The following is a 24,319-nucleotide window of genomic DNA, read 5'->3' as shown; positions in this document are numbered from 1 at the left end:
ATGTAGATACACTTGAGAATGTTAGTTTGCAAGTAAGTACAGGGTTATTGTTTTTAGATTGAAGGGGCACCCTTTCAGTGCTAATACTGAACAGTACTATCCCTTTCTGTTTCTAGGTGGAAATATTGCATCAACAGATAGAAGAACATGAAAAAACCAAGCAAGAAATGGCCATGGAGTATAAGCAGGAGCTAAAGAAGCTGCAGGAAGAAGTGAGGCTTAGTTCTGTGACGTGACATGCTCTTTCTCTGTAACTGACTGTTGGGTTGACAACTTGTTTCTACTTTGGATGGTAGGAAATACATATCCTGTGTGATGTATGTGGAAGTATGTGGTAGAAATATATTTTTCCAACCTTGAATGTAGGCAAAGAATCTACTGTTTGATATCACCTAAACCAGCAATTGCCTGAGATTTGAAAGGAAAAAGAGATAGATTTGTATAATACTGAAATCTTGATACCAGAAAACTTAATATTTTAATTTCTAAGTTCATTCAGTTACTTACTTTTAAATATTAGAAAATACAAAGGGCTTAGAAATATTTTGGGAGCTGTGCAGTGGTAGTGCACTCTTAATCCCAGCACTCGGGAGGCAGAGGCAGGTGGGTCTCTTTGAGACTGGCCTGGTCTACAAAACGAGTTCCAGAATAGTTGGGACTGTTACACAGAAAAACCTTGTCTCTAAAACCAAACCCAAATCCAAGCCAAACCAAACCAAACCAAAAAACCAAAATAATAGCAAAAAAAACCCCAAAACAATAGCAACAAAAAGAAAACTATTAAGTCAAGATTAAGAAAAGCAAGGGCTGCAAGATGTCTTATTGGGTAGAGTTACTTGCTACCAGGCCTCATGGTATGATTTGATCCCAGGAGCGTATATGGTGGAAGGAGAAAACCAGCTTCTGCAGACTGTCCTCTGGCCTCCTCTTGGTGGACTGTAGTGTACATACGCTTCTTCCCCCAATATCCCATTTCTTAAGGTAGAAAATGGGAGGCAAGAGATAACTCAGTAGTTGAGAGTGTACTGTTCTTGCCGAGGACCCCAGTACAATTCCCAGCACCCACATTAGGAATCTTACAAGCACCTGTAATTACAGCTTGAGAGATCTGAAATCCTCTTCCGGGCACCATGGGCTTGCATGCACGTACTCACATAGAGACAAACACATGTAATTGGAAATGAAAAATAAAATCTCTAAAAAGAAGAAAATTCTATTTTAGTAGTCAATTAACATTTTTTTTTTTTTTAAATTACTTATTTTTATTTTATGTTCATTGGTGTTTAGCCAGCATGGGTGTCTGTGTGAGGATGTCACTTGGAATTACAGACAGTTGTCAGCTGCCATGTGGGTGCTGGGAGTTGAACCCGGGACCTCTGGAAGAGCAGTCAGTGCTCTTAACTGCTTAGCCATCTCTCCAGCCCCTCAATTTAATTTTTAATATTCAGGGAACATTACTTTTGTTTTGATTTAAGTCAGATTCTCCTGTTTACTGTGCAGCAGTACTCTCAGGAATATGTCCTGAGGACCACTGGCCCAGAGGGGAACAGTCGCTGCTTCCTCTCTTATGTCGAGTGGGTTGCATGGCAATTGTAATAAAGATAAACTTTATTTTCTCTTTGTGGATTGAAAATTTCATTGCTAGCATTTATTTTGTTCACACACACATATAAGCAGGCATGCACTTTGAGATAGGTATCCCAGGCTAGTCTTCAGGTAGTTGAAGATGACCTTGGCCTTCTGATTCTCCTGCCTCCGCCTAATTGTATGGTCCCTGACTCTGCTACCATACCCAGTTTCTGTGGTACTGGGGTCCAGCCAGGGCTGGTGCTTACTAGGTCAGCACTCTACCAGCTGAGCTTTGTCCCAGCCCTGTCATTTGTAGGTCTTCTTTTTTTCTTTGCACTCTAACATGCTGCCAGTCTTATTTTCAACAGTGTAATTCAACAGTGCTCAATTTGTCTGACCACCACAATTACTAATTCTTAAATTTTAAGTAAATAACTGCTTTTTTACAGTTAGGCAGACTGAAGAAAAGCTATGAGAAACTACAGAAAAAGCAAATAAGAGAATTTAGAGGAAATACGAAAAGTCTGCGGGAGGATCGATCAGAGATTGAGAGGCTCACTGGAAAAATAGAGGTATGTCCTCAGGCTTACTGGGAAACAGAGGTATGTCCTCAGCAGTAGTCCTGTTGCCATCGTCAGGTGTTGTGTAGGAAAATGCTATCTCTAAAGGCTGTTTCCTACAGCCAGTTCCAGCTGTCTTAGCTGCCATTGACGTATTCAGTGGGGGGTGAGTGGTCCAGAGTGGAGCTCATCATCACCTGCTCCCCTGTGGCTGACAGAGTTCCAAGTCATCAGTAAATCTCAAGAGGGTACTTTTGCCTCACAGGGCACTTGGAAACGTATGGGGCTTCTGGTGCGTTTGTTCTTTGTTATTATGCATGAAATTGTCATTTATGGTGCAGGTTTTAGGAGTAGCCAGCACGCCTGAGACTGTTCCGCAGAAGTTCTTAGTACTCAGTAACTCTCATCCTGAGAAACACTGACCATCAGTTAGTAGCAGCACCCTATCTTATCACTGTCTCCACACCTAACCCAGGAGGTGCTTAGTGACTGTGGGAAATTCGGGGCTTTTTCTTGTAGAGTACTCTACACATCAGGTGGTTTAGTTTTAGTTCCCATTTAGATAGAGAGTAAGTTACAAAGGTTTCATCTCCCTATCTGGCTTCTAATAGAAGACAGTGAGCCCCTCTCTTCTGTATGAGCTCTTCAGTGCATAATAACAGTCACCTAGCATGCTTTGGGACCTCAGAGCGCCTGATCCAGTAGTGGTTTGAGAAACTGTTCAACACTTTTGTGCGACTACTTAAAAAAGTTTCTACTCTGGGTAATCTGTGACACAGAAATGTTAGTATTCTTCACTGTCTGGAATTGTAATTTTTATGTTTAATATTTTTTTTACATCTCAATATTTTATTGATTTAGAACTTAGAATCAGAGGGCCACACAAATAGTGCTTTCCCTCCAATCTTCTTTACTGCTGTCTTTCCTTCCAGCTCCTCATACTACTGTCATCAACCTAACCTTAGTAGAACCTTAGTAGCCATCCTCTGGTCCAGGTCACTTCACTGACTCTGAGGTGCAGCTTTAGATTGTTGCTGTCCTCTGCAACATCGCTGTCATTATGACCTTTGAGGGTTTCATCCGCAGGGATAGTACACATTACACTCTGGCCTTGGAATTTCCTAGCATCTTTTCTTCTGTAGCTGTTTTGATCTCCACCTTGTCTCATCCACTTACTCCTATTGGTATTCCTCAGTTTTTGTTTTTATGAGATTGTGTTCAGTAATATAGTCATTTTCATATTATTTCTGCCAATCCACAAGCATGGCAAGCCTTCTCATTCTTGGTGTCTTCTTCCATTTCTTTCTTTGGAGTTTTAAACTTTTCATTGAAGAGATTTCTTTCCTTCCTTGGTTGTGTTATTCCATAGTATTTGTATATGTGTGTATATGTATATATATTAAATTCTGTTTTGTTTTTTTTTAACTTATTATGTATACAATGTTTTGCTGGCATGTGTGCCTGCAGGCCAGAAGAGGGCACCAGATCTCATTATAGATGGTTTTGAGCCACTATGTGGTTGCTGGGAATTGAACTCAGGAACTCTGGAAGAACAGACAGTGCTTTTAACCTCTGAGCCATCTCTCCAGCCCAAGGCGTGTTTCTTGCAGGCAACAAATAGATAGATCCTATTTTTTTAATCCAATCAACTAGTCTAGAGAGAGAGAGACTCTGACTAACTGACTAACTTAAATGGAGTTGTATGCACACATGTCTGTGTGTGTCCATGTGAGTGCATGTGGAGAGGAAGAAGTTGTGTGTCTCCCTCTTAAGTTTTTAGTTTACATTTGAGACAGGATGTCTCATTAACCTGAAGCTTGCCCGCCAGCAAGCTCCTGGGACCCTACTATCTCCTCCCCTCCCTTCTCCCCATGGAGTTATAGTACATGGTACACATGATCATGCTCAACTTTTTATGTGGTGCTGGGGATTTGAACTCAGGGACTCTTGCTTTCTCAGCAAGCACTCTTACCCACTGATGTTGCAGGATTTTTGATCACACTGTGAACCCTGAGATTGTGTTGTGTACTGGAAAAACTTGTTTCTAGTTGTGTTGTGGCTTAGCCCCAGCACACACCTTTAATCTAAGAGTTTTCTATTGCTTGAGTATGGTAAACAGGATTAACTAGAATTAACCTTTGGTCAAGAGGCGGAGCAAGCAGCCAGTTGACAGGGAGTGAACATAGAGAAAAACCAAAGAGTTAGGAGGATGGTTAGATAGACTACAGGAATTAGAAGGGAGGGACATTCAGTTTGGAGCATTTCCTTTACTTCCTGGGTTGTCTGCTAAGGAAGAAGGCCAGTTGGCTGCTTTCTGAGCCTCTCTGAGCCAGCCGACTTGCACCCCAACAACTTGCTTCCGAGTCTTCATTGAACAATTAGATTTTGCTAAAAACAGCACACTGACTCACTTTCCTAGCTTTAGGCTGTATCTTTTGATTAGAGAATTGAGGCCGTTACTATTCAGATATTAATGAAGGTATTCATTCCTTTCTGTCATTTTGTTGTTTCATAGTGTCTGGTATCTTTGTAATCCTCATTTGTTTATTTACTATGGTAGTAAAGTTTAGTCTTTCCTGTTGCATCACAGTTGTTTGTCTTTTCAGTACGTAGAGTACTTCAGTATTACTACAATGAAATCATTGTAGTAATAATTGCTTTATTTTGTGTTTATCAAGGAAAATTTTTCTTTCTCCTTCAGTTCTAAAGAATAGGCTATAAATAACATTCTGTTGCTGTGGTAAAACACTATAACCAAAACCAACTTGGGGGAAAAGGGTTTATTTCAGCTCACAGCCTGCCAACAAGGGAAGCCAGGGCAGGAGCTCAAAGTAGAATGTGCAGGCAGGCACTGAAATAGAGACAATGGAGGGACACTGCCGTCTTGTTTGTTTCCCTGACAGGCTCAAGTATCTGTCTTACACAGCCTAGGCCTCTGCCCAAGGATGGCAGCTCCCACAGGAGTTACTAATGAAGTCAGTGCCCCACAGACATGTCCACAGGCCAGTCTGATGGGGGCAATTCCTCATTTGAGGTTTCCTCTTCTCAGATATGCCTACTTTGTGTCAAATTAATAAAAACTAACCAGCACAGACGGTTTAGTGGTTATAATAAGCTAGGTTGGCAGTATTGTCTTTTAGAGCTTGAACTGCATTGTGCCCTACCTTCTTGGCTTTTAGGTTTCTGTTGTGAAATCTTTTATTCTGATGTGTTTACCTTTGTGTTGGCACCTCTCTCAGCTTTGGTAATCTTTGTTTTCTATGTTTATTGTTTTAACTATAATGTGATGTGGAAAGGTTCTTTTCTGGTCTTGGCATTCTCAATGTTTTTTGTGTCTTGATAGCTCTGTCCCTGTATTTGGAGAATTTTCAGCTATGGCTGTGTCGAATGTGTTTTCTGACCCTTTATTTTAAACTTGTCACTCTTCTGTGCCAATGAATCATAGATTTGGTCTTTATGTATATATGTGGGCACATGTGTATGAGCATGCATGGGTATGTGATGTATGTGTGGAGATTAGAGGTCAGTGGTAGTTACTTTCTGCCTTACTTTTTGAGACAGACTCTCTCACAGAACCTAGCACTCACTGGTTCAGGTGGCCTGGCTGGCTTGTAAGCCTTGTTAATACTGCCTTGTCACTGGAATTTCAAATGTGTGCTGTCACACCCAGCATTTTCTAGTGAATGCTGGCTTGTATGCTTATATGGCAAGCATTGTTTACATACTGAGTCTTCTTACTAGCCTTTGGATTTTGTCTTTTAATTCTGTCGTGTGGATCTTGTACATTCCCTTCATTTTTTCTTATTATCTTTGTCATTGTCTGAATGTTCTAATTCATCTACCTTGTCTTCAGGTCTGAAACTCAGTCTTCAAGTTGATCTATTGGATAGGCTTTCCATTGAATTTTTATTTGACTTAAGATTTTTATTTACAAAATTTGTTTGCTCTTGTATTCCTGTGTCTATTGAATTTCTCTTTTATATCCAGTATTGACTTTCCTATTTCATTCAGATGGCTGTTTGCATCCTTTTTGAATTCCATCAAAAGTTTGTTTCTGTCATTTGATGTCATTGAACATTCTTACTTATTCATTCGTTTATTGTGCATGCCATGCCTGTTATCCTGCAGTTGAATAGGGCTGGCACATGTGATAGAAAGTCATGTAGACAGACTGAATGAATGGAATATCAGAAAGCTGGCTTACAATAATTAATCTAAGGAGCAATTTAAAGTTGAAGATTCCTGGAGGACACAGATGGGAAGATTAAGAATCTTTTCCCTTTGATTTGCTTTATTTTCAGAAATGTAAGGCTCATTTTCATGACATACAATTTGAAATTGCTGTTGATCAGCCATTACTTTTAAACTATTTGGCTCTAGGTTATAAATACCTGTTAAAACGTGGTGCATATTTTCCATGTTATTCAAGCTTTTGCAAGCCTTTTCTTCTGTTAGATAATAAAAGTTTGGCTATCAAAAATACTGTTACTAGCAGAATATGAAGTGAGAATTGTGCTACTGAGTTACTGCTTCGGAAATCTGTTTGAATCTGTTGAGTCTGGGTGTCAGGAATTTAGATGTTAAGGAAATATTATTTTAGTATTACTTTTCTGAAAAATACAAAGTAGTAATAGCCCTTGGGTGGCAGCAGATCTGTAAAGATGCTCATGAGCCCACTGTCATGAGTCTGTTTCTTCCTCTTCACCATTAGCATGTTAAATTTAGAAAGACAGACATCCACAGGCACTGTGTGAGCAGAATTCAGTATTCCTCTGCAGCTCAGTCAGCTGATGAGTAATGGGGCTCCTGCTGAGGAGAAGGGTGCAACTGTACTCAGGGAGCAGGGGACTGTGAAAGCAACCCAGGGAGGCACTTAGATATTAAGTCCCTTAATTGCTTCTTCAGGAATTCCGCCAGAAGTCTCTGGACTGGGAGAAGCAGCGGTTGATTTATCAGCAACAGGTATCTTCTCTGGAAGCACAGAGGAAGGCTCTGGCTGAACAGTCAGAAATAATCCAGGTAGGCTTAAGCCATCTGACGGATGGGTTTTGATTGAATCTGACCTACTACCATGCATTTTCTGATGGATGCTGTTGTCTTTTTTGGATTCTTTTCTCTGCTAACCTTTGTTTGGTAAACCCATTTCCCTTCCCCCACTCTGTGTCCTTTTCCATTTCTTTCTGCTTCTGTCATTGGCTTTTCTGGCTCTGCTTCTGTCTGTGCCTTGTTCATCTCTATGACAGCTTGAGTACTTTGGCCAAGGTGCCTTGGCGAGGGAGCTTAGACAGTCTGACTAGAAAGAATCTCAGTGCACTGGTATGCCTCATAATGAAAAGTAGTGTCTTTGTAGCTACAGAATAGTGGTAGGAACTTATAGAAACCAATGACTTCAGCAAAAACTAGATAGACACTGAATTTAGGATATGTCCTTGGGGCATAGCCAGCTCCTTGGCCTTTTTCCTCTAAAATCAAGAACACAACAAGGAGTGAACAGAGGTGAGTATGTGTAGCGTTCTCTATTATCTGTTGGGTGCTCATCAGTTGTGTATGTTATCTGTAGGATAACAATCTGTCCACACTGTAGTTATCTCAGCTTCTAGAATGTCAGAACAGCCTGGTAAGTTCAGAGAGCTAGAGGAAGATGTTTGGGTTCTTTTCTTTTAAGACTTCATTTTATTTGCTGTTTTAAGCATTGGCATCTTCTTTGTGTCCCTAAAATACCAGCGGTCTAGTACACTATTGTAAATATTCTTGCTATGAGAAGCTCCATGGAGACTTTCATGGAGGGCCCTAAATTCCACAGAATGAACACATTTTGTCATCTGCATGAAGCTACTGGCAAAGTGGGACGATGGAGCCCTCTTTGGGGAGGGAGTGAGACAGGGATGACGGTTTAACCTGATTGAGAAACTTCTGTGTTCTTAGAGGCTGTGACTGCTGTATTCTAATTGTAGCTGTTAGACTGTGAGAGAACAAACTGAGCTTTTGCTTTTTCAATCCACATTTTAGTCATGTTATTTGTTGATTATATAGTGTTTAAGTCACTGCTGTCAAATTATTATTGTGACTAATTCTATAATTCAAATTTCCTTTTTAGTAAAAATGGAGTTTTTATTTACTATTCACTCAACTAGAGCTAGAATAAGATATTTGTAAAGAGCCAACATCGTTTGTACCCACTAAGGACATTTGAATAATTGTTCTCATAATTTTATTTAAAAAAAGTTATCTGATTAGTTAAAAGTATTACATGTAAATGCATTTCTGGTTCTCCTTTGGCAAGCTAAATAAGAATTAAAGCTTCCTGTGACTCAGTTTGTGTCAATCAGTGCTGTATGATTATCTTTACTGAGCATTAATTAAATCTTTGTGTGCCCATTACCTAGTGTTAATAGTTGTCATCATCTTGCCAATCTTGTGTATGAATGAGCATTCAAAATTTGTAACAGAAATTGTACCTTATTTTCTTTTCTGGGTAGTATTGAAAGCAGGGCCTCACGCATGCTTGGCAAGCACTGTACCAGTGAGCTGAATCCCGTACCACCTAACCTGGCTTTCACCTAACCTGGCTTTCTGTGCAGCTATTCTTTCTAGTGTTAACAGCACGCGCTGCACAACTGTTCTTTGGAACTTTTTTGTTCTGTTTTGTTTTAAAGAAGGACATGGAACTTAAAAAACATATATTTTCTTTTATTTGTGTGTATGGGTTTTTACCTGAATGTATGTGTATCTGTCACAGTGCCTCAGAGCAGGAACAGGGCATTGCCCTGGAACAGATCATTGTGAGTTACAGTATGGGTGCTGGGAACTGAACCCAGGTCTTCAGAAGAGCAGCCCTTGCTCTTATCCAAGGAGCCATCTCTCCAGCCCAATTCTTTCATCTTTGAAAACTGAAACTGTGTACACTTTTATTCTTTATTTTTTGTTATTAAAATGTTACAAAGTAAATCATAGACATCATCTCATTTCAGAATAGGTAAGACTTATAATTCCTATAATATGACAGGATAATATCAATACAATAAATAATAGCAGTATAACTTAGTATTCAGTCTGTGCAATTTTCTCCAGTTGTCTAAAAACTGCCCTTTCACAGTTGGCTGTTTGAGGCAGAATCCAATTGAGCGTGACTCATTACAGTTAGTTGATATGTGGGACAGAAGAAAATCTGGGAGATTGGGCAAATCTTATGAAAAAATTTGACAAAAATTCATTCGTATTTTTAACATTTAAAAATAAGATTCAAAAATAGCTTCATGCTCTTTGAGTCATGATTTGCTTGAATTCTACTCAGCTATTAAAATTACATACTCCATGCTCATTTTAGAAAAATGAGAACAACCTTTCTCTGGCTTTTTCTTTTTTCTTTTTAAATGTAGTTTTGGAGCTTCAAAGAAACCATTGTAGCAGACAGGGCGACTGCTTAAGAACAACATGGTTGGAAGCAGCAAGGGCTTTGCTTTTCCAGGGAATCCTAGTATAAAGGCCTAGTTATTGCAACACCAGGCCTTCCCTGTCTCCCCATCAGGGTCACCTCCAGATGTGTCCACGCAGGCCATAGCATCCCTATAGGCAGCAGCCTGAAGGGCCTACAGAGCTCTGAGCTCAGTGTGCACCTCTGACCCTGCTGTGTCTACCGCCCACTGCATTCTGACTTGAAGTGCTCTCTGTCTTTCTAAGGTAAATTGCCTTAATGCTTTTCTTTCACTGTCGTTCGTGGAGTTGAGGTAACTCTACCCTTCATTGAGTAAAACAGTGTTGAAGGCTTAGCAAATAAGGGAAAATTCCGGTTTCTGGGCAAAAAGAAAAGATTTCAATTATATTTACCTTTAAATGCTTCTAAAGCCAGCTGGTTAGGAGGAATAATGGTAATTTTAGGAGTTGTTTCTGTGATTTTCTGACTTGCTTAGGACAGGAAGAGCGAGATTCGTGCCACTGTAAGAGCATAGGAGCTGCACAATTTTCCATCTTTTGTGGTTAGATTAAAAAGGTAAAAAAAGTAAAGTTAATTTTAATATTATATTGTATTTAGCCCACTATGTCAAATTATTATCAGTTCTAATTTTACAATTTTTTTTAAAACTTAAGTCATTGGTACCCCACTGCATGAGAGCATTTTTCAAATCAGATTAGCCACACTGCCACAGTGAACCGTATAGCCTGGGATATCATTTCTAGTAATGAAAACGCTGTCTTTTTGCACGGGTGAAATAGTAGATCAGTGAAAGAATACGGATTTTCAAAACTGAGATACTCGTTCTGAAGTAACAGCTCTAGACTAGCTGGTTGCTCTGTGGCTTACCACTGCTAAAGCTCCAAATCTGAATTTGCTTTCAGGTCCCAGTGTCACATAATGATCAGGTTTCCCATTATGTGTTGTTGGTCCTCCTGAGCGCTCATTTGAGCAGAGGTTTCCAGGTGAGCTTTGAGCTCTGGGCCTGGTGGATAGGTTAGGGATGGGGTAAGCTGAGGCTCAGCAAAGGACCACAGTCCTTTCCTCCTTCCTGCCCGCAACCAGTCTGCATTTACTTATTCTGCAGAGGGTTCTATGTAAGATCTCTCTTGAAGAGGAAGGTTAGATTGTTTTTGAAACTCTGGAGACAATTGCATGCATAGCAGTTAGCATTAAACTTGTGTTGAATCTTCGGTCACATACCATTCTGGGGATCTGGTGAAAAAACAAAACAGTTGCCTCTACCCTGCGGCCTTGAGCTCTAATTTACACAAAATTATTTGTCTGTGTCTTTGCCTCCCTCCTTCTCTCTGTCTCTCTCTTTTTTAAGCAGCTACTTTGTGTCACCATAATATAAAGTATAAGAGTTTGGTCCTGTAAGATATACAATAGAAGCTTTAAGTGGTAGCAGATGGTTTCCACAGAGATATTTCTGTTTGAATTTCTACAATAAAATTGTTTGTCTTTCCTTAAGGGATGTTTAAAATGAGGGAAATTTACCTTTATGAATGATTTATGTCCATTTTGAATGTATAAATGAAAAACCAGTCTGGATACTGAATTTAAACTTGAGAAAAGCAGGATGTGGGAAGCCAAAACCACTTGAGGTAGCATGCAGAGCTATCTGGTTAAGCATTGCACACCACAGGCCATGAGACTATTGCTGCACTGGTTTTATTTGAGCAGACTTCAGTAGGTAATGCCACTGAAAGAAACTAATTCACCAAGTGCTATGTTTAATCTAGGAAATGTCCAAAAACTGCTGATTGAACCAATCATTCCTATGAGGGAATCTTTTCTTTCCTCAGTGAACACAATTATTGATTATTTTTTTTTACCATTTCCTATCATTAACGTGTGTTTCCAGGCCCAGCTTGCCAACCGGAAACAGAAATTGGAGTCTGTAGAACTGTCCAGCCAGTCAGAAATCCAGCACCTGAGCAGCAAGCTCGAGCGGGCCAAGGACACCATCTGTGCCAATGAACTGGAAATAGAGCGCCTTAATATGAGGGTCAACGACCTGGTGGGAACCAACATGACTATCCTGAAGGAGCAGCGGCAAAAAGAGGAGAAACTGAGGGAATCTGAAAAGTTATTGGAGGTGTGTGTTAGAAATAGTAGGTTAGGGAAACGTGTATGAGTGTTTAAGAGACTGATTGACCTAGTGCCAGGTTCCAGTATGCTCAGCTTCCTCTTTGGGCTGATAGCTGTATTCATTCTTGTCCTTATCGTAAAACTTACAGTCAGCCTCCCTGGTTGCCTTTCTCATGAAACAGAAATATTGTAATGTTATCTGACTCTGTTTCTGGAGTATTTTGCAGGCTCTGCAGGAAAAAGAGAGCTAAAGGAAACTTGTAATAATATCTGACTGCTTTCTTGAGTGTTTTGCAGGCTCTGCAGGAAGAACAGAAAGAGTTGAAGGCAAGTCTTCAATCTCAAAGCTTCATCCTTGAGGCAAGAATGCAGGAGAAACTGCAAACAAAATTAATGGCAGTTGACACTCAGCTCACAGTAGACAGCACAAGGTCTGTTTGAACCTTAAATATTATTCTGCTAATACATTTGAAGGTTTGGAATTGAATGCGGATTTTAATTTTGATATTTTCATTTTTATGTGTAATCATCTTATTCAGTTTTAATTTATGAGTTAGATTTTTATTGTCATGAAATTTACATGGATGGTTTTGTCTCCTTTTCATTTGAGTCTCTAAGATTCCGAGGATCATGAAGTTGGAAACTCCTTATTCTCTCCTTGTTGAGTCCTGGAGAGCCTCCCTGCCTTAGGAGACTGGGCATGGTGAGGGTTAGTTGCTTGTCATTGGTAACAGCCTGTCACTGAGCCAGCCCTTTTGAGGACTGATTTATTATTGTTGTTTTGAGACAGGATCTCATGTATCCTGGCTACCTTTAGAGATACTATGCAGTTGAGGATGACCTTGAACTCCCAAGTGCTGTGGTTACAAGTGTGTGTGACCACACCCAGTCTCAGGGCTTCATACCAGCTAAACTATATATCCCCAGCCCTGGTTTTGTATATCCATTATTGCCAGGGCACTGTTATAGTTAAAAATAATAGAATAAATGAGCTTCCTTTTGTTTAAGTCAGACATGCTTCTGTTCTTGCCAGACTGTCTGTAACTTTCCAGTTTCTTTGATGGAAGAAGTCAAGTGTCAACAAAGTGTTTTTGCTATTTCATATAGCTTTTCCCCTTGAAAAACATGCCAAATCCTTGTAGATTAAATTGCTGCTGAGCCTGGACTGTTCTCCTGTTATTTCTTTTCCCACAAAGCAGACTACAAACTGAAGTGTTCTATGGAGCTTAATTACAAGAACAGTTGGGACAACAGTCTGTTTTTGCATTGTTTTTGTTTACCAAGATAAGAGAGAGACCTGTTTCTTTCCCCTGTCCTCTTTAGGCCTCTGGAGAACTGTCAAGTAGAAAGGAGGTACATCTCTCAAGGGCAGGGGGTTGTGGATGATGTGCTCTCCCACTTGAACTACAGTCATACCAGTGAAGAACTCCTGCAGGCAGAAGTGACTCATCTTGAAGGCAGGTAGATAATTAGCTACTCATTTAAAACTTCAGGGTGAACTTTGATCCTTATGTTGGCTGAGTAAAATAACACAGTAGTTGAAAATAAAGTTGTTTTTTTCCCCTCTAGCATTCAGAAATGGCCTCACTTTCTAGTTTACTGAAAAAGCAGACAAGAGTGTCCTGTCTATCTGCCAGTTTGCCTGCATCTGAGCCTGTGATCTGGGCCTGCATCTGCTGAGGGGTCTGTGACTGACTTGTCTCACCCATGATTCCTTTCTTGGGCCTTCTTCAGGATGGCTTATATGCACAGAAAGTGTTCTGTGATCTCTTCCATGTTGAAAACAACTAAACCCCTGTAAACCTTTTACTCCATGAGAATGTTTCCTCTTTCTCTGTTCTTCAGAATCAAATTCTTGAAGATTTGTGTGTTCTGATTGTTCCCACATCACCCCTTAACTTTTTAGGCCCCCTCAGTTCAGCTTTCCTCTCTACTGCCTTACTGAAACTGTTCTTGGAAAGGACATAGTAGGCATGTGTTGTTCCTTCTTTCTCTTTTATGGTGTAATTTCAATTTTCTTGGCTGTGAATTGAATGATGGCATTGCACAGTGTAGCATAGCATGGTACAGCACGGCATGGCACAGTACAGCACAGTACAGCACAGCACAGTAGGACATAGTGTGGGAAATCATGCTTATATTTGCCATACTTACAAACTTCTTTTTGTTTATCATATTTGTAAACTTTTTTACTGGGAAGAGTTTGATATTTTGTTTTAAATTCATTTATCATACTTCCTTGTATACTAATTTTTTGTGTGTGCAAAAAATTATATAAACTATTAACCTTTAGGCAAAAATAGAACAAGAAGAAATGCCATTTGACACTTTCTTTATACATTACATCTTTTTGTTTTCACTTTGCTGTTCTGGAAAGAACTATTATTCTGTGTGCTTTCTTTTTTCACTCTTCTGCTTTACACCGTTTAGAGTACGTGAGGCACTGATGATCACTATTGAGATGTGTGTGTATGCTTTAGACTGAGCTAAGTAAGCTGACTATTATGATGATGATGATGAAATTTTTTTTTTTTTTTTTTTGAGACAAGGTTTCCCTGTGTAGCCCTGGCTGTCCTAGAACTCCCTTCTATAGCCTGTGGTGGCCTTGAACTCAGAGGTCAGACTGCCTGTGCCTCCCAGGTGCTGGCATTAAAAGTATGTTTCAGGGGGCTGGAGAGATGGTTCAGTGTTTAAGAGCACTGTCTGCTCTTCCAAAGGACCTGGGTTCAATTCCCAGCACCCACATAGCAGCTCACAACTGTCTGTAATGCTCAATTCCAAGGGATCTGACACTCACACTAATGCACATAAAATAAGTGAAATAAATAAATAAACATGCCTTGAATAAAAAAAAAAAAAAAAAAAGTATGTTTCACCTGGAACAAAAATTTATGTTTTTAATCATAGTTTTCTCCCTGAGTGGCTTTCTGATAATCTTCACTGTCATGTCAGGTTCAGAAGTTATTCCTCTGAGTCTGACCCTTAGCATTACACTGAACAAACACCTCAGCCTTTCCAGGCCCCGCTTTTCCCCTTGTGAGGCTAGGACTCTGTGATCTCTGTTTTACTCCTCCGTTGGCCTCAGGGTTTAGCACATTGTAATCATATACTAAGTACTAAATAAGTGCAAATTCCAGAATTTCTGGAAATAAAATTAGAATGGATAAATAACAGTGTTCAGTAATAATGGCTTGAATTTTTTTCTTTGAAAAATCAAGTGGACAAAAGAACCGTTTTAAACAATTTGTGGTGTTTAGTTTGTATAGCACTTAAAACAGGAAATGGGGGAGTTTAATTGATTGTTTTTATGCTGTTGTACTACAAGGATGATATGTTGTTGTTTTTTTATTAAAGTTTATTTTATTGTTATTTTATGTGCATTGGTGTTTTGCCTGTATTTATGTCTCAGTGAGGGTGTCAGATTTCCCTGGAACTGGAATTACAAACATTTATGAGCTGATTGTAATATGTGAGTGCTGGGAATTGAAGCTGAGCCCTCTGGAAGAGAAACTAGTGAATGCTCATAACTGCTGAGCCATCTCTTCATTCCCCAAAGATGATATTTTTGAATGATAACTTATCTGGCAAGTTGGCTATGTTTATGAAACAGTGTAGTACTAAGCATTTGTAGAAAAGTCTAAAAGCATGTGCTGTAGGGGTTAGGGCTAATGGCTAAATTTGGCAGAAGTAAGAAATAAAATATTTTAGTCTTAGAATTTTCAGTTTCAGAGATAAAATATTCATGTTAAAGGACTTGAATTTAAAGTAGAAAATTCTAAGAAAAATTACTGACAGGTTATAAAAATTGAAAGTGAACTATATAAGGTGATTAGGGGAATGAGGACTGGGGTGACTATAATTAGGTAAATTCCGATTTAGTTCCTGAGAAGGTATTGGCCACCAAGGAGTAGGGAAAGGAGTGCATTGTGGTGAAAGGATGATTGTGTTGACACAAGAGGCAGGCTTGGAGCCTGGCATTTGGCAGACAGCAAAGCTCAGCAGTTTAGGAGCAAAAAGATCATGTGAGAAAGGAACAGTGGAATGAGAGGCATGTTGCTTCCATGACTCTTATGCCTCAGAAGGATTGGCTCTTGAGTAAGAATAATGATTTGGGACTCTTTAAAGGTTGTTGTGGTTTTGTATAGCATGGTGTGTATGCATCACTAAGGGTGATGAAGTTTGAGTCTGTTGTGACAGTTCTGGTGGCTTTCCCTCTCATACAGCTAGAGCAAACTGTTAGTGAAGTTGCTGGTGTTTTTATAATTCTGTAACCAGTGGAGTTTAAGTCAGGGAAGAGGAGTAGAGGTCAACACAGAAGTCAGAACTACCTCAAAGTGTTGAGATGGCTTTGCTGCAGTGGTGATAGTGGAACTGAAAGTGACTTTTAATGTGGGATATGAAGTTTAAGATATTAGTAGGGTATGTCTTGGGCACCAATAAGGTACATTTAGATAACCCATCTTACGGATTTGGGGCATTTTATTTATATGTGGTTGTATCTCTGCCATACAGTTTGGAATCCGTGAGTACAACATGCAAACAGCTGAGCCAGGAACTGATGGAAAAATATGAAGAACTGAAGAAGATGGAAGGGCATAACAATGAGTACAGGACAGAGATAAAGAAGGTGAAACTCTGTGTGCCCGAGCTCACAAAGCTGGCTGTGTTTATTGATTAGGGCTGGGGTGGGAGGTGGTTAGTGAGAGAAATCTGTTTGCAAGACTGATGTTCAAGGGAAGAGCACCCTGGAGTGGCTGGGTGGAAGTTGTGGGCAGCAGCAGCTCAGCATAAGAAGGAGGGATAAGAAAGGATGATGGGGCTGTGATAAAGTACATTGTGTATATGGATAAAATTGTTACTAGTCAGTAAATTAAAATGTAATTGAAATATGTTCACTTTGAACTCTAAAACTTTAAACATTGTGATGATTTCCAAACAATCATATTGTTCCTTATAAAAAGAGATTATGTTACCTGTCATTTAATATTTATTCATTGACTAAAGATAAATATATAATTTCTCTGTGCTATGAAGTAGTTAGTGTCCTCACTGGCTGTTGAGTCATTCAGAGCCTTTTTATTAAAGGGTCCTGTTCCCAGGTGTGCTGGCACACTGTAATCCTAGCACTTGGAAGGCAAAGACACAGGAAATCAGGGGCTATACTAGACTGTCTCAAAATACCAAAAATAAGCTAATAAAGGGCTCTCATTATTGGCATTTATTTACTTGCTATTTAAGGCTTGCTCTTAATATGTAGCCCAGGTTGGCCTCAAACTCATGATCCTCTGGCCTTTGAATTCTAAATATTGAGATTAGAGGTGTCTGTCAGCATACTTAGCTTAATTTGTGTTTTTCATAACTTCTTGAGATTATTGCTAGTTTCTGTGTGTGTTTGTTTGCACATGCGAGTGGGCACGTGTGCATTTGTACATGTGTTCATATCTGGGTATAGAGCCCAGAAATAGACATTAGGTGTCCTTTTATTGCCATTTCTCCCTGCACCCTTACCCTCCACTTTTTTTTAACAGTGCTTTTTAAATTATTATTATTTCTTACAATTTATTTAATTTGTATCTCGGCTGTGGCCCCCTCCCTCATCAACTCCCAATCCCACCCTCCCTCTGTCTTCTCTCCCTATGCCCCTCCCCTAGTCCACTGATAGGGTAGGTCCTCCTCCCCTTCTGTTTGACCCTAGACTATCAGGTCTTATCAGGACTGGTTGCCTTGTTTCCTCTGTGGCCTGGCAAGGCTGCACATCTTCCCTGCTTTACTTTGAAACAGGATTTTTCAGGGGCTGTGGCTGAACTCAGTACTCATTGATTGATGAGCCTAGCTGGCCAGTGAGCTCCAGGATTGACCTGTATCCACTCTCCCTCTTCCCCATGCTAGGATTATAGATGTTTGTAAACTTACAAGGCAAATTTTATGTGGGTGATAGGAATCTAGTAAGGTCCTCATGCTCCTGCTACAGGTATGTTATAGACTGACCTATCTTCCTCAAAGGCTCTTGCCCCTTTCTTCATCTTATCTTTCTGTTATTTCTCTCCTGTGAGACAGAAAACCAGATAAACATTTTATGTGGCTGTGAAAACAATGAAAATCTTAGGGTCTCCCTCTACATATACCGGCCACAGGCTTTGACAGTGACTCTCAGTGTTTGAGTAACTTATGCTTATAAGCATATAACTTATGCTTATAAGACCTAATACATGATTTTGAGTTTAACCACCACATGTACAGAATAGCTATACAGGTTGGTAAATTGCTGATTTTCTGCATACTTAATCTAGGAAAAATTTCATGTCTTGAGGTAAGATAAACATTACCTTATTAATGTTTTGTATATTTTTGTTAAATTATGAACATTTTAAACATTTATTTGTCAGTTTTATATATATGTACTATGTACTGCTATCATATTCACCCGCATTACCCTCTTCTATCCTCCATTCCTGCTGATCTCCCCTTTCCCAGCTAGTCATCCTCCTACTTTCATGTTGCTTTTCTTTTAGGCCTACTGAGTTTAATTAGGGTTGCTTACATGAACATTGGTAGGGTTATGTACTAGAGCAATTTACCATTTACTACACCACAGGCTGCTACACCCTGTCCTAGCAGCCATTAACCATGTTTCCTTCTCTCTAAACACTTTTTCTAGGGCCCTGTGCATGCTAGGCATGTGCTATACCATTGAGCTATGTGCCCACACCTTGTTTGTTGAGATGGGGTCTTCCTGTGCAGTTCAGTCTGGCCTAGAAATTACCGGCAAGAGCAGGCTGGTCTCAATCTTGGGGTCTTCCTGCCTCTAGCTCTATCTCCTGAGTGCTAGAATTACTGCTGTGTACTATCACATGCCTGAATTCTAAATATTTCTCTTAACTGTTGGTGTTTTCTTTTTCTCTGTAGTTGAAAGAACAGATTTTGCAGGCTGATCAGACTTATAGCTCTGCACTAGAAGGAATGAAGATGGAAATCTCCCAGCTAACTCGGGAATTACACCAGCGAGATATTACTATTGCTTCTGCCAAGTGTTCTTCCTCAGACATGGAAAAGCAGCTGAAGGCAGAGATGCAAAAGGCAGAAGAAAAGGCTGTAGAGCATAAGGTAAAGTCCGTTCAGAGCTCTCCACTTGATGTGTGCCTGTTTGTTTTCAAAGAATGAATTTATTCAAGGAATAACTCCCATATTTATTTACTTCGGTGAACTTTTAGTAGATGCCTGCTTTGGGCTGGTTAGCAAGCAGGTTAGAGTTGGTGGGTTGGCCAGATGGGACACAGACAAGAAAAATCTACTCCAGTGGTGTGTGGGCAAGGTTCTGGGAGCACAGCCCAGGAGGTGGAAATCTAGAGTAAAGATCTCTATTGCTGCTAGTGGAGAATGAGTAAGGTGGAGACCATGCAGAGCAGGACAGCTACAAGATGCAGCCTGAGCAGTGGACAGTGGCCATAGACGGAAATGGGTGGATTCTGAAGATACTTGGCTGCACAGTTGGCTAGGCTTTGTGCTAGATTGGACTAGGGTAGCAGAGTAGGCAGTAGAAGAAACAGTTGCTAAGGAATTCAGCTCGGCCAGCCGAGTAATGCTCTGTAATGAGACAGAAAATAGTTGAAGTGTTGGGGAGGATGATGCATTTCTGTGAAAGGTGCTCATGATTGGGAAGCTATAGAGGGGACATTGGTGTGGCACATTTGATTTCAGATAAAGCCTGAACTTTTATATGGAAACATTGGTTAGTTGGCTCCACAGAAAGCCTGAAATTCAAGGGCTAGCCATTTAGCTGTGAAATCCTTATCTGAAGCTGCCATTTCCCTCTCCCCTCCCCCAGACATAGAGACTATAGTGAAAAAGCGAGAGTATACATAAGAGTGACTTGGATCAAACAGGAGATTTCTTAGTTTGGTGAAAAAGATAGTGGGGTGGAGCTTTAAAGAAATACCAGTGAGCAAGTTGCACGGACAGTCTCTGCTGAGGAAGAAGGCAGGAATCTTTTCATAGAGATCGTCAAGCAGAAAATCTCAGCAGGGTGAGGGCTGGAAATAAATGAGCGTTGTATGAATGTGCAGTTAGTTCCATGTAGTGTTGGAAGTGGAACATAGACCAGCAGTGGAAGCAGGGTGTGGCTAAGGGTCTGCTCGTGACCTGAAATTTTGCTGCTACAGCTCCCATTCTTCATTGAAAGGGACATTTAATAAGACCTTTGACACATTCTTTTAAAAAGTATGTGTGGGGCCTGGGAGATGCTTATTGCATAAAAGTCCTTCTTCTGCAAACATGAGGACCTGAGTTCAGATTCCCAGAACCTACAGAAAAGCCAGACATGGCTGCATGCTCTGATCTGTTACCCTAGCATTGGGGGTTGGGGGGAGGGAGCAGAGACTGGTGGAATCTGAGGACTTGCTGGCTCTGGCCTCTGCATACATACTTTTTTTTTTTTTAAAGTTTTTTTCTATATGGATGGAGAGTATAGGCTAGACTAGTGAAAATTATCTGTGGAAAGATATGTTTGATTTATGTGGGCTCTCCCTACCCCTATTTTCCTTTTTTAGGAGATTCTGAATCAGCTAGAATCTCTCAAGTTAGAAAATCGCCGTCTTTCTGAAACAGTGATGAAGCTGGAACTGGGCCTGCATGAGGTACACACATAGAGACTTAGCTTTTGTACTTTCAAAGCCGTTGAAAGTAGCTTTGCTGATATTGATGTTAGAAAGAGTTAGAATTAAACTAGCATAACAGTCCTTTAGTATATATGGTCTCAAATGAAATACAGGTATCCTATTGCCACAGGGCATTTCTGCTCTAGCAGTAGGATATTTTTCCTGTTATGTATGTGACAAAATGCATGTGTATTTTGTGTTCTTAGCAAGTAGAATATCTGCAAAGGGTTCAGCATAGTGCTGACAGTAAGTATGACGTGGATATTGGGTGATGGTTGTAGAACTGTGCTGTTGTGCTCAGTGTCTTTCCTATAAAGCATGTCATTTTTGAAATAATTTAGTTTTCATTATTATATTTTTATGGGGCATAATATATTATATGGGGCATAATATATTCTCAAATATTCTAAAATATTTAGTAAGTGCTAGATTGAACACAGGATGATTAGTCAGATTCTTGACTCTAAAGACATTACAGTAATTTAGAATATGAGAATTTAGAATTTATAGTAATTTAGAATATAAACTACTGTGAAATCAGAACAGGATTGGCTTACAGACAGTATGGTGTTCTTTAAGCATTTTATTACAAAATTATTATGATTTATAAAATGATACATCCATTCTGACCCATCTTTTTTTGGTGTAGGTCAAATGTCTGAAGAGTGAATTCTCTTTTTCTGAACTTCCAGGGAGCATTCTGCCTCCAAAAAGATGCATAGTCACACAAGTATTTGCTCTCAAGTAGTTGCAGTTTCAGTCATGGAGGCTGAGATCGAAGAAAGTACAAAAGGCTAGAAGAACACTTTATTTCAACTAGAAAAATGGGGGCTATTTTTATAATCTTTCAGATGGGTAAGATTTTCTAAGCATCGTGAAGCCATAAAGGATTTTACAATGTAAAAATGTAAAATTTCTGGATGGCAGAAGACTCCATTAAAAAGACTGATGGTAGAAGCCAGGTATGGCGGCTCAGGCTTATAATCCCAGCTATTTGGGAGGCTGAGGTAGGAGGACCAAGAGTTCAAGGCCAAACTGGGCGAAGACCCTGGCTCAGAATAAAAGTACAAAAGGCTTGGGAATATAGTATAGCTTAGAGGGAGAGTGCTTGCCTAGCATGAGGCCTGGATTGATATCTCTAGCGCTGCAAAAGAAGTAAAAACCAAGTGAATAGACAAGGAGAAGTAATCTATAAGCAGACACAAGGCTAACATAAAGTATCAACAAATAAGAATGTCCTACAAAGATAATAGAAAAGATCCAGTAGGAAAAGAGCAAAGAACTAAGTAGATGTTTCATAGAAATTTAAATTCAAGTGAGCGACGGAAGCTGTTCAACTTCCCTAATAACTAAAACTTCTAAAAATAAAGATTTTCTTGCTAATAGGCTTGATAATGATTTTAAAAGCTAGTATATGGCCTCTGTTGGCAGTATTTAGAGAATGGGCCCTCCCCTGCACATCGATATTGCTTTCGGGACAATTGAGCCATGGACATTAAGCTTGTAAATGCATATGGCCCCAAGTATACCTGGGTAATTTACATTTGTGATATTAATAGTCATGTTCTTCAGTGTCCTCAGCAGTTTGCATCCCCAAGGAACCCATCTTGTAGGAGTAAAAGTTCAGAAATGGGCACAGCAGGTATTGTGAAATAAACTGGCAACTGAAATGGTTGATTTGTGATTACTTAACTATGCTGTCATTTAAGACAGCAGATGGAAATACTCATTCCGTTTTGCTACCACTCCACATCTCTGATACTATAGTGAAAGAATTTTTTTAAAGCACAAACCCATATGGATAAGAAAAAAAGAGAGGCGGCAGTAGCCAAACATGTACAATTATTTATTTTTATTTGTGTGTGTGTGTGTGGTCAGAGCTTGTCTGGATGTGTGTGGGCACATGTGTGTATGTTTGTGTGTGCACGTGTCCACTAGAGCCTGATACTTGCTGTCTTTCTCTGTCATTCTCCACTTCATGTATTGAGGCAGGCTCTCTCACTTGAACCCTGAGCTTGCCAGTTGGGCTGGTCTGGCTAGCCAGCTTGCTCCAGAGGTTCTTTCTCCTCTTTCCAAGTCCTCCGATTATAGGCATTCTATCATGTCCACTCAGCCAGCATTTACATCAGTGTTATAGATTGGAGCTTGAGTCCTCTTGCATGGCAAGTACTTTACTGACTGAACCATCATCTCAATCCCATTTTATAATAGCTAAACATTTTATAAAGGAGGTACAAGATGGATGGAGGCAGGGGTTGGGGCCACTTGGCTAACCAGCTGCCTGGCTCAGTGATGGGATGGATGGACAATAAATGGATGGATTAGTGGGTGAGAGGGTAAATGGATGAGAAGATAGGTAGGTGAGTGAGAGTGTAGGCAAGAGATGACTTTGCATGCCCTGATAAAGCTGACACTGAATGAGGAGTAATTCATGAATTAATCTGATTTACACTACAGAGTCCTTTAAAGATGTGCCATTTAGCCGAATTAGACTTAGAGACCCTTATGTGGTGCAGTGGGTCCCTGTTGACACTTAAGTACTGAGAGCTTCCAAGAATGTTGAAGACAGACCCTGCCTAGAGTTCTCCTGAACCCTGATGGGAACACTAACCCTTCTTTACTCGCTAAGTTCATGCCTGCTACACAGTTGTCATGCTGCCTTTCCCATTCATGTACCTCGAGCAATTGTTAATAAAGTACTAACTCTTGGAGTTTTTAGAAAGATGCATGGAAAGACAAGTATTATCTTTTTTTAGGTATGTGCAGTAATTTTCAATCTTCCTAATGCTTCAGCCATTCAATACAGTTCCTCATGTTATGGTGACCCCAAATATAAAATTGCTTTTGTTGCTACCTCGTAACTATAATTTTGCCATTGTTATGAATCATAAATGTAAGTAGAGATAGAGGTTTGGTGACAGAGGTTTGCCAAAGGGGTCATGACCCATAGGTTAAAAACGACTGGTTTAATGATTTCAGACATCAAACTGGTAAAAGTCCAGTTTTAGCTTTCTCTAGTTTCAGAGTTTCATACAGCATGAATATATGTACAGATTATCAAAACATAATATGCTTTTCTCATGTTACCACCTATGAAGGATTAATTTTCCAAACTAGTCTAATTATACTGACGGCAGCAGCTATGATTAATATTGGCCACTTTAAAGATGGAGTAGTTCACAGTGTACACTGTGCTACAAATACAAGATGGGTAGTTGACAGTGTAGCCGTGTGTCCTGAAAATATGATTCTCCGAGATACTGTGAGATGTGGGCGGCTCCTGAAAGATCTGTGATCCCCAGTTTACAGATCTGTTTACACCTTTGTTACTTGACAGTAAGTTATGTTCTTCAGAACTCTATTGACCAGCTTACATTCACAACCTTTTTTATTTTTTTAACAGAGAATGAAATAAAGTCAAACTGTGAAGATCACTATAACTTTTTACAATTTCTTTTTATTTTATGTGCATTTGTGTTTTGTCTGTATGTATGTCTGTGTGAGGGTGTCAGATCCTGGAGTTATGAATAGTTGTGAGCTGCCATGTGGATGCTGGGAATTGAACCCAGGTCCTCCAGAAGAGCAACCAGTGCTCTTAACTGCTGAGCCATCTCTCCTACCATAATTTTGTAGAATGCTAATTAAAACATATCAGTAGGGAAAAAAAAGTAGACCTGTTTTTCAGGAAATAAGATGTATGATCACAGTCCATGGTAGGAATTCCTGCCATAAATGTGAGTCCTGTTTTTATGTTGCTAACTTTTTATAAAAGTGGGTGCAAAGAGCACCTAAGATGAGAGATTATTTATTTATGTAAAAGCTGCCCCTTTGAGCCAGAGTTGTTTTTAGAACCTTGTGTTTAAATTATTTTCTTTGAATTAGTTCTCTTTATTTTCTTCTACAGGTACTCTGTGTGGGGAGGGAGTAGGGTGGGGAAAGGCCCCTCATTCTTCTTTAAGAAGAGACATGGCTATTGTATTCTTGGTCTC

At 39.8% G+C, this 24,319-nt stretch overlaps 1 protein-coding gene across 10 annotated transcripts in view; it reads left to right on the top strand.

Annotated features, from left to right (window-relative positions):
• Positions 1-24,319, top strand: part of Cep63 (centrosomal protein 63) — a 43,222-nt gene that overhangs the window by 15,159 nt on the left and 3,744 nt on the right. For 9 of the 10 annotated variants that reach the window (XM_055629624.1, XM_055629618.1, XM_055629616.1 and 6 more), the window contains 9 exons: positions 117-212; positions 2,019-2,141; positions 7,035-7,148; positions 11,450-11,683; positions 11,974-12,107; positions 13,000-13,137; positions 16,189-16,303; positions 18,583-18,780; positions 20,223-20,309. In XM_055629624.1, coding sequence (XP_055485599.1) covers positions 117-212; positions 2,019-2,141; positions 7,035-7,148; positions 11,450-11,683; positions 11,974-12,107; positions 13,000-13,137; positions 16,189-16,303; positions 18,583-18,780; positions 20,223-20,309 — 1,239 coding nt within the window. Of the gene's footprint in view, positions 1-116; positions 213-2,018; positions 2,142-7,034; positions 7,149-11,449; positions 11,684-11,973; positions 12,108-12,999; positions 13,138-16,188; positions 16,304-18,582; positions 18,781-20,222; positions 20,310-20,979; positions 24,125-24,319 lie in introns of those variants that run through there. The other variant, XM_055629625.1, reaches the window with a different exon arrangement.

The sequence above is a fragment of the Psammomys obesus genome, unplaced genomic scaffold, assembly GCF_907164565.1.
Source record: "Psammomys obesus unplaced genomic scaffold, mPsaObe1.curated_primary_1811, whole genome shotgun sequence".
NCBI classification, from domain to species: Eukaryota; Metazoa; Chordata; class Mammalia; order Rodentia; family Muridae; genus Psammomys; species Psammomys obesus.
Note: the sequence above shows the minus strand (reverse complement) of the source record. Positions and strands in the feature narration are given on the sequence as shown.